Source organism: Sarcophilus harrisii, chromosome 4 (assembly GCF_902635505.1).
Source record: "Sarcophilus harrisii chromosome 4, mSarHar1.11, whole genome shotgun sequence".
NCBI classification, from domain to species: Eukaryota; Metazoa; Chordata; class Mammalia; order Dasyuromorphia; family Dasyuridae; genus Sarcophilus; species Sarcophilus harrisii.
The window spans coordinates 60342644-60356140 of NC_045429.1; the positions used below are offsets into that span (position 1 = coordinate 60342644).

At 38.2% G+C, this 13497-nt stretch overlaps 1 protein-coding gene across 7 annotated transcripts in view; it reads left to right on the plus strand.

Annotated features, from left to right (window-relative positions):
- Positions 1-257: 257 nt before the first annotated feature.
- The window catches only part of SUCO (SUN domain containing ossification factor), a 90186-nt gene continuing 76946 nt past the window's right edge, over positions 258-13497 (plus strand). For 4 of the 7 annotated variants that reach the window (XM_031936899.1, XM_031936900.1, XM_031936903.1 and 1 more), the window contains exon 1: positions 534-680. In XM_031936899.1, coding sequence (XP_031792759.1) covers positions 619-680 — 62 coding nt within the window. In that variant the 5' untranslated portion in view covers positions 534-618. Of the gene's footprint in view, positions 681-13497 lie in introns of all 7 variants that reach the window. The other 3 variants (XM_031936905.1, XM_031936901.1, XM_031936902.1) reach the window with 1 other exon arrangement.

Genomic DNA, 13497 nt, shown 5'->3' on the forward strand with positions numbered 1-13497 from the left:
GCGATGGGTAACGTTTCCCGACTCGGCTCTTTGTTCCCTCCCCCGCCCCGCCCCCTCTCTGGGAGGAGTGGATACGTGCGAGGGGGCGTGGTCCCCGCTGAGGTTGGTGGAGGTGGGAGCGGAGGTGAGTGACGCGTCTCCTTCCAGCTCAGCGGCGCGTGAGGTGTCACGGCCGCGCTGGCGATTGGCTGGTGCGAGCGGCTTACGGAGCAGCCGTTGGTCGCGAGCAGCACGGAGCGAGGCTCTGGGCGGGCGGGGGGGATATGGGGCAGCGGCGGCGGCAGGAGGCGGGTGCGGGTGAGCCGGCGGCAGCAGCGGCCCCAGCAGCCTCTGTCCCAGCAGCGGCCGTCCCCCGACGCCCCCTGCCCTGAGCGGCCCCTCGGTCCGTGCCTGTCAGTCCTCGGGAGAGCGCGGCGCGGGCGCAGTCCCCTCCCGCCTCTCCCGGCCGCTGGCGGCGCCGCCGCCCTCGGCACTCTCGCTCCCTTCCTCCGGCTCCTGCCCCGGCTCCTGCTCCGGCTCCGGCTCCGGCTCCGGCTCGGACTCCTCCATCTTGGCCCCGGCAGCCGAGGCTGCGGAGACGATGTGCCGCCTTCCGGCCGGGGCAAGAAGGAGGAGAAGATGAAGAAGTACCGGCGGGCCTTGGCCCTGGTTTCCTGCCTCTTCCTCTGCTCCCTGGTCTGGTAAGTGGCCCCAGCCCCACACCTCGGACTGCCCCCGGGAGCCTCCCCGCTCCCTCGCGCTCCGCCCCGGCGGCTGGGCGCGGAGATGCCGTGCGTGCGTCTCCCGGGCAGGAGAGTTGGGGCGCGGGGGGGGGAGGGGGGGGGGGGGGGGGTCCTTGGGGAACTGGAATCGGAAAGTGCTTCAGCGTGGCCCCGGGCTCTGCCGGAGGACGGCTCGCGCCCCTTGCCGGGCGTCTCCAGCCCCCGGGGGCTTTCCTCCCGCAGCAGCCCTCCTGGAGCGTGGTCTTAGTTTTTCTTTGTGTGCTCTCAGCACAGTGCCGGGCACATAGTAGGCACTTAATAAGCAAGGCTTGTTGACTTGTCCACAATCCGGATGGGAGGTTTAAAGATTAGACGCTGTCATGGGCGTTAAATACGAGGCACCCGGTGTTTTTGTAGCGTTTGGCGATTTGGGGGAAAATCTTTGTTTACTTTCTGTCCCGAAAGGCTTTTTTAGTTCAGAAGTGACACTTGGTGTGATGTGAAGGAAAGGAATATTTTCGGAAATATTCCTTAATGCTAATTTATGTGGCTTCCCATTTTCGGGGATCATACTTTTTGATGACTCGAAATTCATTCAATAATTTTTCTAGCTCCCATTACTCATACTGCCCTTTTATGATGTATGTATGTATTTTAATCAGATAAGGTTCATAGGACCAAAGTAGGGAAACTTCATATTGTAGTCATCAAATCCAATTCTTTCAGTTGACTGTTGAGGAAACTGAGATTTTAGGATTTCAAGTGACCCAGGGTCATTGTTGTTCATCGATTTCAGTCACCTCCTACTCTTTTTGACCCTGTTTGTGGTTTTCTTGGCAAGGGTGCAAGAGTGGTTTGCCATTTCTTTCTCCAGCTCATTTTTACAGATGAGAGAACTGAGGAAAATAGGGTTAAGTGACTTGTCCAGCCCCAGAGCTAATAAGTGGCTGAGGCTTGATTTGAACTCAGGAAGATGTCTTCTTAAGGCCAGGACTGGTGCTCCATCCACTGCGCCATCTAGCAGCTTCTGTCCAAGATCACTTAGCTATTAAATGGCTTCATACTCAGAACTCTTTCTCTAATGTACCGCTGTGCTTGAATACTTAAGTGGGCCTAGGATCTCATTAATTTTTGATATTTCCCCAATAGGACACAGCTCAGTCATGCCTTCTTATAATATGGCATCATTGGAAATATGGGTGATAAAAGATGAAATGAGAGGTTGCATGGAGGATTTTATTGGTATTGTTGAGAAAATTATGTAGTTTCTGTAATAAAGTTCTTCTGTTGTCTTTCTTCAATTCCTAGCCCAGCACTATTTTGAAATGTTTGTCCAAAATATTTTCATTAAGATTTCATTCAGTGGGCTTCTGATCTCAGGGCATCTCAAAATGTGGGCTATAGCAATTATTCATCATCCATTTAGTTTTTCCTGTGTAGATTGTTAGACTGGTCTCTTTCGAGTAGCTGCAGATCTCATTGAAAAAGTCTTATAGTATGTCTATATATATTATGACATGTTGCTTTTTTCTTTGTATTGTCCATCACATAATAGTGTGCCTGACACATAATAAATATTTGATAATTAATAATGCCTCTTGATTTCTAGATTCAACTAAATGTACAAGTTTTTTTCTGGTGTTCTTGGAAATCTTATTCTATGTTTTTAACCCCCCCCCCCCCATTAAAAATGAGAGGGAAAGAAGGGTAGGGAGATGGGGGTGGGGAGAAGGGAGAGAGAGAGAGCTATCAGTGAATATGGAAGATATTTCATAATCAAAGTTTTAGTAGTTCTATATCTAGAAATGTGCACTTCCCATTTAAAAAAAAATCATTTATAGCCAACCCAATCAGTTCATGGGCTGATTACCTAGTTTGTTGGTTGTGTAGGCCCTTTATTTTCTGTCAATTTGCTACTCAATTACTGCCTTCTAAAATAGGTGGCTAGACGAGCCGAAATTCAGTTTTCAGTTTTGATATGAAGACAACTTCAAAAAACAAAAAAACTTGAATAACTAAGGGAGTTATAACGAAGTCAAAATTATTCCAATCCTCTTCAGACTTAAATTAATCATCCTCTCATATTTATGGATAGTCTAGCATTTAATAAAATCTTAATTTCCTTTTTCTTTTGCCATTATTAAAATTTATTTCCAAAATGCACAAAAACTATAGTGAGAAGGAGATCTAGCTTGCTAGATTGCAGGAGAAAAGTTGGCCTGGAATTTAAGAACTGAGTTTTTCCACTAATGCTATTTTCTATATTTCTGAAGTTTCCATTAAACTATAAAAAATAATAGTTTTGAATTAAAATTTTAAGTAAAGGCATAAAAATTTATTGGCAAAAGAAAATATTTGGTAGGTTTTGAGATTTTTGTTTGTTTGTTTGGATTGGCAAAATTGGGAGTTACCAAGCAATTTGACCATCCTTTTATAGTAACCTAACAAATTACCCTATTTAAGCTTATAGAACCATTGAATAAAAGATTGTTCAGATTATTATTTGTTTTGTCTTGTTTGTCTCCCAGTGTGTTTTGGGGAGAGAAGAGGAAATATACAGAGTTTTGGTAAGAAAAAAAAAGAGCAAAATGTTCCAAAACTTTTCCTGAGTTCAAAGAGAGAAACAGAGTTTCATTCCCAGTAATATTCATGGTTCATGAAATCTGCAAAGAACTAGTTATTGGAGGACTTTGTACTTTCTGATGACAGCTTTGAAGGCATATAACAAATATTTCTCTTAGTAAATCTTATGTTCTTGGTTTATTTTGTTTTTGTTTTTTTAATTTTCTGCCTATACCACTGATTTGATACATAAATTTGATACAGTATTACCCACTGGGAGAAGTCATAGAACTTTCCCCTTAAAACTAATTTCAGATAACAGTTTGCAGGAAAAAGAAAACTATGTTCTTTGTTTATACATGTCATAATCTTGTTCATTTTTATTGTTTCCTCTCACAGAGAAATAGGTGCTAGATTAGAGACCATCTTAGCCCTCTTATTTTATGAATGAGGTCCAGAAAGTTTGTGACTTAAAACTTAGTCACTCAAAGTTTTTCCTGTAGCCCCAAGAGCCATAATGTTTTAGAGAGAGATGTCTTTGGTAGGGTAACCTTTTCTTTATTTCTATTCTAATTTCTATTGAATTGCACTTTTTTTTTTTTTTTGATGTATGGTATTCAGACAATATGAAGTATCCTTATTAATATACTTATGTTTTGTATGAACCTAATTTTCTTGGAAAGGCAACAAGAAAGAGCGGTACTGGATTCAGTGTCTGAAGACTTGAATTCTGGATCCAACTTTGACATTTATTAATTGTGTGATTATAGGAAAATTAACTTAATTTACTATCTATCTTACAGTAGTTATTAGGAGTTTTGTAAGTCCCAAAGGTAATATATAAATGTGAGCTATTATGACAATCTTAACTCTTTCCCTTCCTCCTCTTTTTTCCCCCTTCATATAGAATTTTCAGTTTCCTGTGGTTTCAAAACTTTATTAGAAATTTATTAGTTGTGGGCAGAGAATCCTCTGTGTGTGTATACATTTTTAAAATTGATAAATATCTTCCTGTGTCATAGAATAAATATTTTAGATTGGAAGAATATTAGAGATTGTTAAATGCAGTCCCTTCATCTTATTATTAGGGAAACTGAGGCCCAAGTAGGGGAAAATACTTAAGAGTCACTCAGTTATTCATACTCATCATACTAACACATCATCTGATTCCAAATCTAGCATTCTTTTCATTAGAAATCAAAAATTTGCTTGCCACTTTTAGGTTGTTTTAGTTTTCATTTATTTATTTATTTTTAGAGCTTTCTGTCTTATGACTTTGATGCTTAAACTAGCCAGAATTTTAGTGACTTATTCTTTTCACGTATTTCTGTAAAGATACTAAATAAGGGAATATGGGCTGGATCTGTGATTTCATTACCAGTGCAAATCCAGTGTCTTTTCAGCAATTTATAGTCTTAAATTACCTATAGATCGAAGAGGCTAAATGACAAAGTTTCATAGGATCAGTATGGGCAAAAAGTAGGACTTGAACCCCATATCTTCTTGTGCAGGAACCCCCCAGCTTTTTGAAGCTGACTACTACCATCCTGCTAATAAATACCCAAATCCTGAGCCTCCTTGAAAATATTTATTTTTGCCTGTTGATTTTTGCTTTTAAATCAGTTGGCTGTTGAGTATAATATATCACCAGCAATCTCATGGTACTTGAGTTATTGTATTTTTTAGTGGACCTGATTAGGCTTTTTGAAAAGCTTAAATTGACTATATACCCATATTTCCATTATTTGCTTGCCTTCTGCCTTTGAGAAGTCTCATAATCTAGTCAAACATTGAGATGTGAAATCATAGGGGAAAATAACTAGAAAGTTAAAACAAAAAAATTGAATTTTTTGAGCTTTTCTTGGCTTTTTTTTAAATGTGTAATTATATGATTAGGATGCCAAAAATAAGAGAGCTATTGAAACTTTTTTTAAAAATACACTAAAGAGAACAAAAGGAAAGTCAGATGGAAGCAAAAACAAACAGAACAATTTTGTGGATAACATGTAGAATTTGTTACATATGTTACATACTTTAATAAAAACAAGCAGTATGAAATGGAGATTCCTAATTGTTTTCTGTATAAACTTTTAAAAAATTCTTTTAGACTCTTTGTCTAGTCCAGTCTAGTCAAGAGGTCAAGCTAGAATAAAAGCACAAGCATGTGAATAAAGAGAAGATGGATGTGAGAGCTGTGATAGAAGTGGAATGGATTAGACTTGGCAAATGCTTGGATATAATTGAATATTGTTGAAGAATGAGTGGAGCATGAATTGAAGAGTGTGAACCTGAGTAACTGGAAAGAGATGGTGTTCTGCTTAACCACTTTTCAGATTTTTTGTATTTTACTCTCCCTTTTACCTACTCTTAATGATCCAGGGAGCTAGAACATAGTACTAGCTTTTTTGCTGTTCTTTGTACTCATCAGTCCTTCCTTCCTCCTTTCCTCCTTCCCTCCCTCTCTCCTTTCCTCCTTCCCTCCCTCCCTCTTCCTCCCTCCCTTCTTCCCTCTCTCTCTCCTTCCCTCTCTTCCTTCCTCCCTCCATCATTTCCTCCCTCCCTCCCTCCCCTCCTTCCTTCCCTCCCTTCTCTCCTTCCCTCCCTCCCTTCTCTTCTTCCTTCCCTCCTTCCCTCCTCTCCTCCTCTCCTTCCCTCCCCTCCTTCCCTCCTTTCCTTCTCCCCTCCCTTCCCTCCCTCCCTTCTCCCCTCCCTTCCCTCCTTTCCTTTCTCCCTCCCTACCTCCTTCCCTCTCTCTCCCTCCCTCTCTCCCTCCTTCCCTCCCTGCCTCCCTCCTTCCCTCAATAGCATTTTTTTTTTCAAATACAGGCAAAGATAGCTTTCAGTCTTTGCAGAACTATGTTTCAAATTTTTCTCCCTCCGCCCCTACCTCTTTTTGCCCTCAGAGAGCAAGCAATCTGTGTCATAGAATTAGGTTAAACATTTGCAGTTTTTCTAAATATATTTATATATTCATCATGCTATGCAAAAACAAACAAAAAAGATCAAAAGAGAAAAAACCACAAGAAAGAAAAATAAGCAAACAACAAAAACAATGTGAAAATAACTGTGCTTTGATCTACATCAAATCGTATTCAGTCTCCAAGTTCTCTCTCTCTGGATGTGGATGGAACTTTACATCCCAAGTCTATTAGAATGGTCTTGAAAAGATCCAAGTTATTATGTACAGTGTTCTCTTGGTTCTGCTCATTTCACTCGGCATCAAACACATTTTCACTGGTTTTTCTCCATGCCTGGAAAGCTGTCCTGCTTTACCTTCACCTCCTGGGTTTCCTAACTTTCTTCAAATCTCAGCTAAAGTTTCTCCTCCTGCAAGAAGCTTTTCTTGATTCCCTCTTAGGGAAAGCATTAGTTTTCCTTCTGAAATTATGTCAAATTAGATAAATAGATGCATATGTAGATATATCTGTAGATCTATATCTTATGTGTACGTAGTTGTTTTCCATATTAGATTTTGAGCCCCTTGAAGGCAGGAGCTCTTTTGCTTCTCTGTATTCCCAGTGCTTGGCACAGTGGCTGCTTCTTGACTTGACAATACCAGAGCAGTTTTTAAAAGGAATAAATTCTTCTTGACTTGACAATACCAGAGCAGTTTTTAAAAGGAACATTACTTTGAGAGAATGGTAATGAATCCAGTTTTAGTGTTAAATTGAAAGTACTAGTTGAAAATGACCAATATGTAGTTAGTGATGCAAGAGTTCAAAAGAGAACCTAGGGCTGAATTTGTAGTCCCAATAGTAAATTACCCCCACCCCCTGTCGGAGGCAATTGGGGTTAAGTGACTTGCCCAGGATCATACAGCTAGGAAATGTTAAGTATCTGAGGTCAAATTTGAACTCATGTCCTTCTGACTTCAGGGCTAGTGCTCTATCCACTGCGCCCCTTAGCTGTCCCTCCAGTAATAATCTTTATAGAGATTAATAATTGAACCAATAGGAGTTAATGAGTTCACCAAGAGAGACCTACTCAGTCAATTAACATTTATTAATCACCTACTTTGTACCAGACACTATAATATATATTGGAGATAAAAAAAAAAAAAGAGGCAAAAAATGGTTTATGCACTCCAGGATCTCAAGTCTGTTGAAGGAGACAATATGTTTTGTCTGTGTATATAACTATGTGTAAATATGCTATATACAGGGTGAATTGCAAATAATTAATAGGAAAGTCACTAAAATTAAGGGAGAGAGGAAGAAATTGGGGAAGACTTCTTATTAGAAAGGAGATTTTAGTTGGGGCTAGAAAGGTATAAGGGGCAAGTTATTAAGATTCAAAGGGTTTCAGACACCAGATAGAATTTAAATTTGATCTTGGAGGTGATAGGGAGCTAATAGAGTTTATTGATTGGGAGTGACATGGCTAGATCTATAATTTAGGAAGATCTTTTTGACAATTGAGTGGAGGGTGGACTGGAGTGAAGACACTTGTGGCAGGGGGGGTAATCAGCTGGCTATCTCAGTAGACCAAGCCTGAAGAAGAGTGGCGGGAGTGTCAGAGGGGAGAAGTGGTCATATGTGAGAATTAAGGTTTACCACAGTGGGTATAGGAAGTGAGGGAGAGTGAGGAATTGGACATGACATCCAGGTTGTAATCTTGTGACAAGGAGAATGGTGATTCCCTCAGTCATAGTAGGGAAGTCAGGAACAGAAAGAGGGTTTGGTTGGGAGGAAAGATGGTGAGTTCATTTTGAAAATGTTATGTTTGAGTTGTCTTATATGCAGTTGGAATTGGGAGATTGCAGAGAGGTTAGCACTGGCTAAGTAGATTTGAGAAACAAAGACATGACAATAAAATTCAACGTTATTCACCATGAATTGGAATAGTAGAAGAGGACCCAAATTGGCCATGGTTATTGAACATGACCTCTGGATAAAGATCAATAAAGGAAACCAAGAAAGAGCTGTCAGTTAGGAGAATCAGGACAGAGAAGAAAATTTAAAGAGAAGAGAGGAAAAAAGAAGTGGTTTTAGTTTAGTGTTGAAGGCTACCAAAAAATGTGAAAATTGAGAAAAGGACATCAGATGTGTCAATTAGGAGATGTAACTTTGGAGAGAGAAGTTTCAGAATCTTGGAGTAAATTTATTGCTGAACATAGGACATAAATGAATAGTCTTGAAGGTTGAAAGAAGAGGGGGAGAAGGAGAGAAAGTAAATCAGCATTAAAATTATTCTCCTTTCCCCTTTTCAGATACTATATCGAGCACTTAATTATCTCATTTGACCCTCACAACATCCCTTTGTTGTTCAGGCATCTTCACTCATGTCCAACACTTCATGATCTCCCATTTGAGGTTTCTTGGCAAAGATACTGCCATGGTTTGCTTTTTCTTTCTGCCTATTTTACACATGAGGAAGTTGACAGTTAAGAGACTTACCCAGGAACACACAGCTAATAAGTATCTGAAGCTAGATTTGAACTTGGGGTTTCCTGACTCTGGGCCCAGGATTCTATTCACTAAAATGCAGAGAAGTCAAGAAGGTTGAAGATTGAAAAGAGGCCATTGGATTTGACAAATAAAAGATCCTTGGTCACTGGTCACTTTGGAGAAATTGATTTGAAATTTGATTGAAATTGGAAGACTACAGAAGACTGAGAAGTGAAAGATAGACGTTAATTGAAAAATGATTTAACAAATTGTAGTGTACAAATGTGATGGAATACTGTTAAACAATAATTTTTTTTTAAATATTAAAAAATTTAGAGAATCCTAGAAGATGTGAATGAACTGATACAGAAGGAAATAAAAAAAACTAGAACAATTTACACAGCGATCACAATGTAAATAAAGGAAAACAGTTTTGATACACTAGAACTCTGATTGGTATAGGTATTGACCATTCATGACCTTATAAGACTAATGATCAAACATGCTATTAATTGATATATTAGGGATATATAGGAGACAGACATTTTCAGATGTGGTCAATATGTTGATTTGTTTTGCTTGATTATATTTGTTACAAGAAAAGGCTTCTAGGGGCAGTTAGATGGCACAGTGGATAGAGCACTGGTCCTGAAATCAGAAGGATCTGAATTCAAATTAGATCTCAGATACTTAGCACTTAGCACTTACTTATCATGTGATTCTGGGCAAGGCATTTAAATAGCCTAGCAAAAAAGAAAGAAAGAAAAAGACTTCTATTTTGGTAATGGAAGGGTTGAATCCATAAAATATTTTAAAAGCACATAGAAAAGAAAAAGAAGCCTGTTCAAACTAGGTCACCATATCACTACTATGTTAAATATGTGCTTTTTAAAAATTTTTGATATGAATATAATCATGTTTAAAAAAAAAGGCTCACAGTTTCATATGCTGCCTGCGTTCTTTATATATTGAAATGTTCATGTTTAAGTTCATAATAAAAATGAAATGTAAATAAAAAATTGTGAGAGGAGGCAAGGGATTTTTATGCTTGTTCCAGATTTTGGGCTGTAAAAAAAAGGAGGAATTGATTATATAGGATAATATAAAGTCTAGGGTTTTTTTTGTGTGTGTCTGTTTGTTTTAGAATGAAGGAAAACAGAATGTAGGCAGTAAAGAATGGGCCAAAAGATAGGGAAAAACTGAAAGTTAGAGGAAAAGAAGAAGATGATTGTGTGTGTTGGGGGAGAGGAGAGTGTAGGCTATTTAAAGGCTCTAATATATAGGCTGCATGTCAATCATATAAATCTGTTTAAAATGTTTTTGTGTTCATTACAACTTATATTTATATAGTCCTTTAAAAAGCATTTAGCTTACCATTTGATAGCTGAATTTAAGTAGTTCTTTAGCATTTTCCAATTGTTTTACTTTTCATAGGTACATTGAAGTAATCACTGTTTTATAGATGAAGAAATTGGTTCTCAGAGGTGAAGTGACTTTCCTGTGGTCCCACAGTTAATAACTGGAGCAGGAATTTGAACCCGGATCTTTTGATTCCAAGTTATTTGCTCTGATAAAACCTAGATTGAGATCAGGTCTGAAGTCATCCTTAGCATTGTTTTTGCTATTAATGTAGCTGTTCAGAAGCAGGTAGGGTTAAGATTAGAGGCTGGTGAGTTAATAATTATAGAACCAGAAGGAATCTTCACAGCACCTGGCCCACCCCCTGTCCTGTTAAAAGAGTGCTCCTACCCAGAGTACACACAGCTAAGAAGCAGAGATTATCCCAAGGATCTCCTAACTCCTATTTCTGAAGCACCTTAAGGTTTGGAGATCATCTATCTAATCTAATCCTTTCATTTTATAGAAAATAGAAAAAGAGAATTTCTCCCCTCCTCCTTCCCTTAGAAAAGATGCTAATACATAAACTATAATTTTCCTTATGTAAGATGCTTGTTTATAAAATCATCATTAAGGAGGAGAGATGATCTCATGTCCCTTGAAATGATGATTGTTGTTGTCTTTTTATGCATGGGATAAGAACTCCGACAACTTTGCCTTTTTTTGCTTCATGTTCCACTCTCAGTGAGGTTGTACTGCTGGAGTGGACTAAGGGCTGACTAGTCCAGATTCTTGTTTTACATGTGAGAGCCATGAGGGTAGGTAAGTGATTACTGACTACCAAACTGATGGTAAAAGTGCAAGATATAAACCCAAGGCTTCTGGTTTCAAAGTGGATGCTTTCTTTGTTGTACCCTTTTCTCTTAACTTCACAACATCAATATGCATGTGATACAGGCGTCTATCCTGTAGTTATTGGACAAAGACAAAATACCGAACTTCAGCAGATAAATGTTCCCAGATAATCAAAGAACATTATGAGTATTTATACAGTCTTTTGCTTTCTTTCCCTCCTCTGTTGTCATGTGGAAGGAGAAATGGACTCTGCAAAATTCAGAACCTTTTTTTGTATTTTTCTGTCTCTTTCTTGGGTCACCATAGACAAAATACTTGGCAGCTATGCTTTTCTCTTTGGTAATATTGTAAGAATGCTGAATTTGGAGTCACTCAGCAAGCATTTGTTAAAATCCTTACTCTCCTTGCCAGAAACTATATTACACTCTGGGGAGATAAAGAAATACTCCATTAAGAAGTTTCCATGTCTTCTTTATTTTCAAAAATGAATTTTTATATTTTTAAGAAATTGCTTAATTATCCCTTACCTATTATTATTCCTTTCCCCCTCCCAGAGAGTCATCCCTAGTAACAAAACTTTTGTTAGAAAAATAAATAAAAGAGGAAAAGAGAAATAAAATCATAGAACTGATTAGTACATCCAAAAAAAAAAAATCATTGTATGCAATATTTCACACCCATTGTATCCCCTATCTCTAAGAGATTAGAAAGAAATGAACTATCTTGGCAGATAGGTGGCATAGTAGATAGAGCACCAGGCCTGAAATTCAAATCTGGTTTCAGACACTTACCATTTCCTAGCTGTATGACCCTGGGCAAGTCACTTGACCCCAATTGCTGCCACAACAACAAAAGAAATGAGGTATCTTCCAGTTGTTCTTTAGAGCCACACCTTTTTTTTTTTTTTTTAATAGTTTTGCAACAAACATCTTTGTTTTGTAGTGATGTTTACATTCATACATAGTTTTCCTGACTTTGTGTATAGCACTTTACATAAATTCTAGGCTTGTATAATACTTTTATATCAATTCTTGTTCAGTTGCATTGTGTGTCTTCGTATTCATCTTTTCTGACCAGCACAGTGATGTCCTTTTACATTCTCTTACTACAGTCTGTGTAGTTATTTTCCATAAGGTGGAGATCTTCTGTTTCCTTTGCTTTGCTTCTACAAAAAAGTACTACCATAAATATTTTACTACTGTTGCTCACCCTCACATTCTCTTCTGAATGCTTTCTCCTCTTTAGGTTTTGGTGATATTGCTCCCTTATGGTGCCTTTCCTAGGTGACTGTGCTGCTTCAGCTCCTTTACTGGATCTTCAGTCTTTCATTAAGTCTTCCCCCGGGCTGTTTCCTGAGCTCTTTCTCTTACAACCTGGTGCCTTCCCATTTTTCCATTCTTGTTGCAATGTAATCCCCTCTGTGTATCCACAATATTGCACAAACTTTTGTCTGTTTATTCTCCAAGTAAAACTCTGACCACTGCTGACTCTGGCCACCCTTTCAGCCTGTTCAAGTTTTGTTTGTACATAATTGTTTTTATGTTGTTTCGCTATTGGACTATAATCTTCCTGAGGGCAAGAACCAGCCTTTAGCTCAGTATTTTGCCCTTCTGTATACATTTAAAATTACCCATTTATTATTGATTGAGAGACCACTGGAGCCTTTTTTTTCCCTCTTCTCTCTCTCTCTCTCTCTTTTTTTGGTCATTGACCTTTAGCTTAGGATTGTTCTGATTTGCTTTGATTTTCCCTTATTATTGTAAGATCTTAAAATGGGAGTCAGGAGACATTGGGTTCTATCAGAATGGAAAGGTTTTAGAATGGTCCAAGTGACAAATCATATTTGTCCAGCCATGATGAGGCCTAAGAATAGGATTTCTGTGGAATAAGTAACTATTCAACTTTATTTAAAATCCTCAGATTTTCTGCTTGTACCAAATGTACCTATTACTTTTGATTCATTATGTTCTGTGTTATTTACAAATCTTTAGGTTTTTATATAATAGTTAAAGTATGGTGGGTAGGTAAGTGATTGCTTACATAATAGATTCTAGTAAGCTAAAGTGTGCAGTATTTTTACTCCTAACTTAGAAACTATTCCATTACTCCCTATCCTCAGCCTGTTTCTCTGCATATCACTTAAAAGTTTATTTTCTACAAAGAAGAATTCTGCTTGCTTATTTGTTACAATAGTAAAAAACAATAGCTTGCATTGATTTAGCACTTTACAATTTACAAAAGTTCTTCAGTTTCCTATTATATAAAGTAGGAAGAGTAGAGCTTACAAAACACTTTGCAAAACTTGGAGAGAATTTATCTGGAACAGATATATCCTGCAGGAAAGCTTAAACTGTAAAAAAAAAAACAAACAAACAAACCAAAAAAAAAAAAAAACTTTCTGGATTATCACAGGATTGTATAGAAATAAAAGTAGATGCAGTTAGTGATTGTTTTTTTTTTTTTTTTGAAAGTTGCTCCATGAATTCTGTAAAATATTTTTTGTAGAACCTACTTTCCCAGTTATGTTAACCCCGTTGAAGACTAGTGAATTCTTATGAGTAATCTGACATCCATATTGATAAAATTTTTGCCTCATAAAGATTTTGTTTCTCCATCTTTAAATAGACAGGTTGATATTTACCAAACTTAAATCT